This window comes from Agrilus planipennis, unplaced genomic scaffold, assembly GCF_000699045.2.
Source record: "Agrilus planipennis isolate EAB-ADULT unplaced genomic scaffold, Apla_2.0 scaffold207, whole genome shotgun sequence".
NCBI lineage: Eukaryota > Metazoa > Arthropoda > Insecta > Coleoptera > Buprestidae > Agrilus > Agrilus planipennis.
In genome coordinates this window covers 185,121-191,887 of record NW_020438969.1, presented here as the reverse complement: position 1 = coordinate 191,887, position 6,767 = coordinate 185,121, and the positions used below count along the sequence as shown (strand labels likewise).

General features: G+C 36.0%; 1 protein-coding gene across 1 annotated transcript in view; it reads left to right on the top strand.

Annotated features, from left to right (window-relative positions):
• Positions 1 to 6,767, top strand: part of LOC108738708 (propionyl-CoA carboxylase beta chain, mitochondrial-like) — a 36,064-nt gene that overhangs the window by 11,131 nt on the left and 18,166 nt on the right. The window contains 2 exon segments of the mRNA XM_025975367.1: positions 5,683 to 5,922; positions 5,924 to 5,943. Of these exon segments, the coding sequence (XP_025831152.1) occupies positions 5,683 to 5,922; positions 5,924 to 5,943 (260 nt within the window).

Genomic DNA, 6,767 nt, shown 5'->3' with positions numbered 1-6,767 from the left:
CATTTACAAATACGGCGCACATGAAGAAAGGCGCCCGCGGCTAGTCCGCGAATCGATAAGCCGTTAACACACACGTGTGCCCGATCGCACACAAACACACTCGCGCTCGCTACACTATGCATTTTCGACGGCAAAGAAAGGTATTTCCTTTTTATCATTAAGTTACCTGATTAGGTCACGTAGGAATACGTGACAAGTTGATGGTAACTTAGAGATCACTTAATTCTTTCCCACTTAGATGAATATATTGATGTTGAGGTATTTCTGTTTTTTCTGTTTTGCCATATCTTATACTTAAAATATAAATACCTTTAAACAATATATATGCTGCAAATACAATTATTATTAACATAATTAATAGTAGAAATATAAGAGGTGTAATAGAGATAAATTAATGGTTTTAATTCAAATTGTTTAAATTTTTAATATCGATAAAGAATAGCGATTGTTTATCGGTATTAAAATTAGAATTGTTCTGTAGTGAGAGTCATTTTGATTTCCTTTAGAGCGTTTAACAGTTCACGATTAGTTATAAATTTTTGTTTTTAAGCTAGTTAAATGGATAAATAGGACCTTATTCTTCTTCATTAATCCCTTGGAAGATTGGTAATTCCTTAGAAAAGAGAACAGCAGGTGTTTCCTTACTTTGGTGATTACGTCGAAGTGAGATTTCGATGTAGCGGTGTCTTAAATTGTATGACCAGATTAGATTAGAGATTGATACCTCGAAAAATGCAGTTAACGGTTTTGGTGAACAATGGTGGTTACCCAATTTGATGCTGAAAGAGCTACTTTGTATCCTGTTCGCAGCGCCAGTTAAACATCTCGCCCTCTACGACTGATCGTCCCGATTATATTAACGATCCCAAACTTGTTGTAGTTTCGGGCAGCGTCCCTTTTGCCTTGATATAGCCATACCTTGTGACCCCCATTAAACCTAACAGAATTGGGTCCACAAGTAACACTTGGTATGCGAGATATGCATTTTGGCTCGGAAAACACTTATGGTAGACCATTCGAAAGCTGAAGGAAGTGTCATTTGGTTTCACACACTCCCAGAGCTTCCTTGCATCAAAACAAGATTATATTATTTGTCTGATTAACAACAATCGGAATTGTCTATTATGAGTTTTTGAAAACGAGTCAAAGCATCACTGTTATCATCAGCTAACAGCTTCAACGAGTAAAATAAACGCTCATTTAAAAATAACCTTTTTGTTAATCAATCGAAAGATATTCCCACCGGGCAGAAGTTTGTGAACCTGGTTTTAAATTTTTCTGCCAAGTGATTACCACCTTTTTTGACAACCACACAGTGCATAGGCAGTTCAATATTCGGGATGATGAAATAAATGCGGAACAAAAATTTTTTAATTTAAAATCCATGGAGTTCTACAATACTGACATACAAAAATTGGTGTCACGTTGGCAAAAAGTTGAAGTANCTTTTGTTTTGGAATTTTACAAAGTACTGGACTCTTATCAGGAACAAAATGGAAACTTACATCTATGTTTTGAATTCTTTGAAAATTTTCTGTTTTCGGCAAGTGTGATAGCTCCTGTGTTGTCTTAATAAATTGTTCCTGAGGAATTACTCATAACACCCAATTTTATTAAAATCCTTTTAATCGGTACAATTTCCTCTACGCAGTCAGCGAGAGCATAATATCTTTTGTTTTGGAATTTTACAAAGTACTGGACTCTTATTGGTATTCCAAATTTTCTATAATATGAGTTGAATATAAATATTTTAAAACGTGTAAAGCAAATTTATAGTGACTATTATTTAATTATTTTATTGTAATGACTCAAGTAGTTTACTGCAAAAGATAAATCCATTCTAGTTCAATTTGCTATATATAATAAAGCTCCAATTAATTGCGATATTTTAGATCCTTTTTAACATTTTCTGCAGGTTCCAATTTTAGGTTGACCTCCATTGGTTTCTTATAAGTTTTTGAATCATTAATTTGATATTTTTCAACTAAACTTTCTATATATTTTTAGCTTACGTCTGAAAGATGTCTGAAATTCTTTTCTTCGGAAGTACCACTGTAAGTGGTTGTAACCATCACGCAATTTGTCCTTCTGGGTTCTTAAATTCTTGTAGTCACTTTAAGGCGGCGTAATCCGTTCTTAAGAGGAATTTCGGTCCATACAGGTATTTGTGGAAATGTTCGACGGTTTTAACCACAGCCAGTAGCTCTCAAAGCATTTCTTGGGACTTAGCTTCAATCTTGTAGCTGACAATTTCTTGAAAATTGACACCCAACTATTTCCTTTGCAGATCTTTTGTTCTAAGTCTATCAAATTGGCTATTCTAACCGGTATTGATGATGATCCACTTTTTACGAGCATACGTCCCACCAATAATGCTTTCTGTGTCAAGTCTTGATTATCTGGTTCAACTACCCCTACCAATCCACCGATGTTGTCGTCTATTTCACAATGCTCTCGGAGTTACTCTGTAGACTTGATCCTCCTCTACGATCACCTTGCAGGCAGCAAGCCTCGTCTTAGGATTTAACATAACTATCTCTTCTTCACCGATGTGCATTGTAGTGTTTAGATTTAAGTCGATTCCATTTTCTTGAAGAAGGTCCAATCCACTAATGACATCATATACTATGTAGGCCACCAATACCCAAATGTATAGGATCGCATTTCCAATTCTAATGTCGACATTGCATTCTGCATGAATTGGTGAAGTCTTCCTGGTAGTTGTAGCTAAAATCAGTCTTTGGCCAAAGGTCGAATTTGCCATTCCGATACCATACAAGGACAAACGATTGGATGCCCCTGTATCGATAACCATTTCAATATTGTGGTGGCTTATAGAGTCTTCTATAAATAATGAGTTGGCGCGGTCCAGTCTTGAAATAATGACACCTTCGTAAGCCAACTTGCGCCCCATAAAGTTGACTGATGATAATTTCCTGGCTGCCATATTTTGTTTGAGGGGCACTCTCGATTTATGTGCAATTCCAACACTTCAGATGTCCATCGTAGTTCATGCAGTCTCGAGCAAAATGACCAGTTCTTCCATATTGCACATTTTGAGTTCCATTCTTCTGTGTTTCTAGCAGTGACTTTCTTCTCCTATCGTCAATTTCTGCTTGTCGCACCCGTGCATGGCCTTTGGAAGCTTGTTTCACCGCTTCAAACTCCAGGGCGTATGACAGTACTTCACGTGTAGCCTTGTGGCGTGCTAAAATTAAGGCTTGCTGTAGCTCGGCGTCCCTGACTCCGTCAATAAATGATTGCACTGTCAGTTGGTCTATGAACTAGTGAGGGGCAGGCTAATCTTACGAATCCGACTCAAACTGTTGAAGAGTCTTGTCACTTCTTTGGTTACGGGTTTTCAATTTTCAGATGTACCTGCTGGAGATGTTTATCGTCGTACCTCATTTCTAGGCGATTGATAAGATGTTGAAAGTTATACTGTTAGCACTCAGGCTTTCGTGGGAGTATATCCAGCGCCTCCCCTCGTAAGGAAATTATTGGTGCTGTTGCTTTCTCTGAATCAGTCCAGCAATATGATTCTGCCGCTGCTCCAAACTGCTTCAGGTTAACAGACTACGAGACCTTTCCATCAAAAATGGGAAGTGTTGCACCATAATATATAAGTCCTGCACTAAAGAGTAGTTTTAGCCTTTCAGTTTTACCATACAAGGGCGAACGATGGTGTTGGATGCCCCTGTATCGATAACCATTTTAATATTGTGGTAGCTTATAGAGACTTCTATAAATAATGAGTTAGCGCGGTCCAGTCTTGAAATGCTGACTTTTTCGTGAGCCAACTTGCGCCCCATAAAGTTGACTGATGATAGTTTTCTGGCTGCCGTGTTTTGTTTGAGGAGCACTTTCGACTTAAGTGCAATTCACACATACACTTCAGATGTCCATCGTAGTTTATATCATAAACTTTAGCAAGCTATGGGGGGGATACCCTGATTTACATGGGTGATGACCAGGCACAATTTGTTTTGATTACGTTATAGTGAGAGAGGATTTTTTGATTAGTTTGCGTTAAATGGTACTTTCTGTAAACTTAGGTTATGGTTAGAAAAGACACTGGTTGACTTGTGCGAAGTGTTGTGCATTATTGGTTTAGGTTAAAGTATGGTGGAAAAGGTTTTTCTGATTAAAATGTGTGAAGCACCATGCACAGTGGGCCTCGACAACGGTACTCAATTGTTCAAATTTGGATGGATTTAACTTGTATTTACACTTTTACTTATGAGAATAATTTTATTTACATTCCTATGTCGTGGATAAGATTTTTAACTTAGTATAAAAAGGTAATGATGTATACAAACTATACTTCATCATATTCATCTATGAGGTAGTAAAGTCCAGATTGGTCTCAATAATTATGCAAAAGTAGTAAACATACCTGCTGGTGCGGCTAATTTATAAAATGAGTGTGTACATTTTCGGCAACATCTAAAGACTATAGATGTGGCTCCTAGCAAAACCCTCCAATAGAGTTTTTTTACATTAACGAAAAGCATCTCGAAGACATAGGTACATCCGCATATCAATATTGCATTATGAATATTGCTGACTATGTCTGCTGCCTGTGCCTAACTACACGGCGAAGACATTATCTTCGGTACTTCATAAAATTAAAAATTATCTCCGCAGTACTATTACTAAATTCGTTAACATTCAATAGAAAACAGTCTTACGACTATTATACCCATAGGTTTCTGTACTTGGCTGACTTTTCACAGCAGTCCCAAGGAAAGGTCAGAAATTTTCCAAAAATTCTAACAGTTCAAATTTACAGGCCTACGCCAATGGTAACATAGATACAGACCTACTATCTAGAAATTAATATTACATTAAAATATTAATACGGAATACGAATTAAACAACGGGGCCTTTGCAAAAATTATAAGAAACACTTTTGGCCCTCCAGATATTGATTTATTTGCTTCAAAATTAAATGCAAAATACGAAAAATATGTTTCATGGAGACCAGATCCTGATTCTACTTTTATTGACGCATTTACTCTAAACTGAAAAAAATATGTTTTTCTATGCCTTCCCATCCTTTCTTATAATCGATAAAGTTTACAATCTTGGTACCCGCTCTTTAAGGAATTATCTATAGCCGAACCCATTATTTTAAAACGCTTCTTCAGAAGCATATATAATAAAAACCTAACTGCACTCAGATATACAGCAACTTGGAATCCGTACCCTGTCTTGGTTCTCTTGGAAACTTATTTTCCCCTATGGTCCTTATCAATTCAATGTTTCTCTGAAAAATTAGTTACCTTGCATTTGCTAACATCAGATTAACGGTAGCAAACAATTTCAAATATATCAATAGATAATATTTTACAAACTACCGAAGAGATCAAAATAACAATTCCAGTAAGAATAAAGACCTCTGGCTTAAGGAGACAACAGACCCACATGACGTTTTCTTTTTTCCAAGAGAACCACTAGGGGATAACAATAAATATTTATCATAACTCTGAATAGGTCATATCAACCAGCCTCTACAGAAACTATCGATGGGTAAAAACAACTTGAAATAAGAACGGTTAAAATAATTGTTATCAAAATCATTCATGCAATAAACTTACAATCAATAAGTATACAAAAGTTTTTATTATTTACTACTACAATACCATTGTTGATATAGATTACCTTACGTTTTTATTACAGTTTCCTTCCGATTCGGTAGTAACGGGCCATGGCTTAGTCAATGGACGACTGGTATACATTTTTAGTCAAGATTTTACAGTGTTTGGTGGGAGTTTATCAACCACCCACGCTAAAAAAATATGTAAGGTAATGGATCAAGCAATGTTGGTTGGAGCGCCTGTTGTTGGATTGAACGATTCTGGAGGGGCAAGAATACAAGAAGGAGTTGATTCCTTGGCTGGTTATGCTGATATATTTCAGAGAAATGTTTTGGCATCTGGAGTAATACCACAGGTATTTCATACTATTGTAATGTTCCCGGGTTTAACAAAATTAACTTTTAAGACTGATAAAGACAAAACTATTTATTTACACTAATTATTAAAGAAGTTAAAAACACTATTAAATTATTACTACTTAGGTTATGAATTATTCTATTTAGTTATACTACCGTTGATATATCACTATTCACTGCGCTATTTATTTCACTGCTATCACTGTCCATTTATATCTCGATTCACTTCTGCAACGGTCAATTTATTTCTCCTCTTACCGGCGATCGTCTCTTCCTTTAAATACTCTTTTGTTTACTTTCTAGAACCTTCTGGAAAACGTCCGGATAGTTTACATTTTCTTTGAACTGTTTAACTGCTCTTCCAGAACGCAGGCACGACACACACATTTACAATACGGCGCACATGAAGAAAGGCGCCCGTGGCTAGTCCGCGAATCGATAAGCCGTTAACACACACGTGTGCCCGATCGCACACAAACACACTCGCGCTCGCTACACTATGCATTTTCAACGGCAAAGAAAGGTATTTCCTTTTTATCATTAAGTTACTTGATTAGGTCACGTAGGAATACGTGACAAGTTGATGGTAACTTAGCGATCACTTAATTCTTTCCTACTTAGATGAAAGATGTCCTCATCATTGATATATGATGTTGTTTGCCATATCTTATATTTAAAATATAAATATCTTTAAACAATATATATGCTGCAAATACAATTATTATTAACATAATTAATAGTAGAAATATAAGAGGTGTAATAGAGATAAATTAATGGTTTTAATTCAAATTGTTTAAATTTTTAATATCGA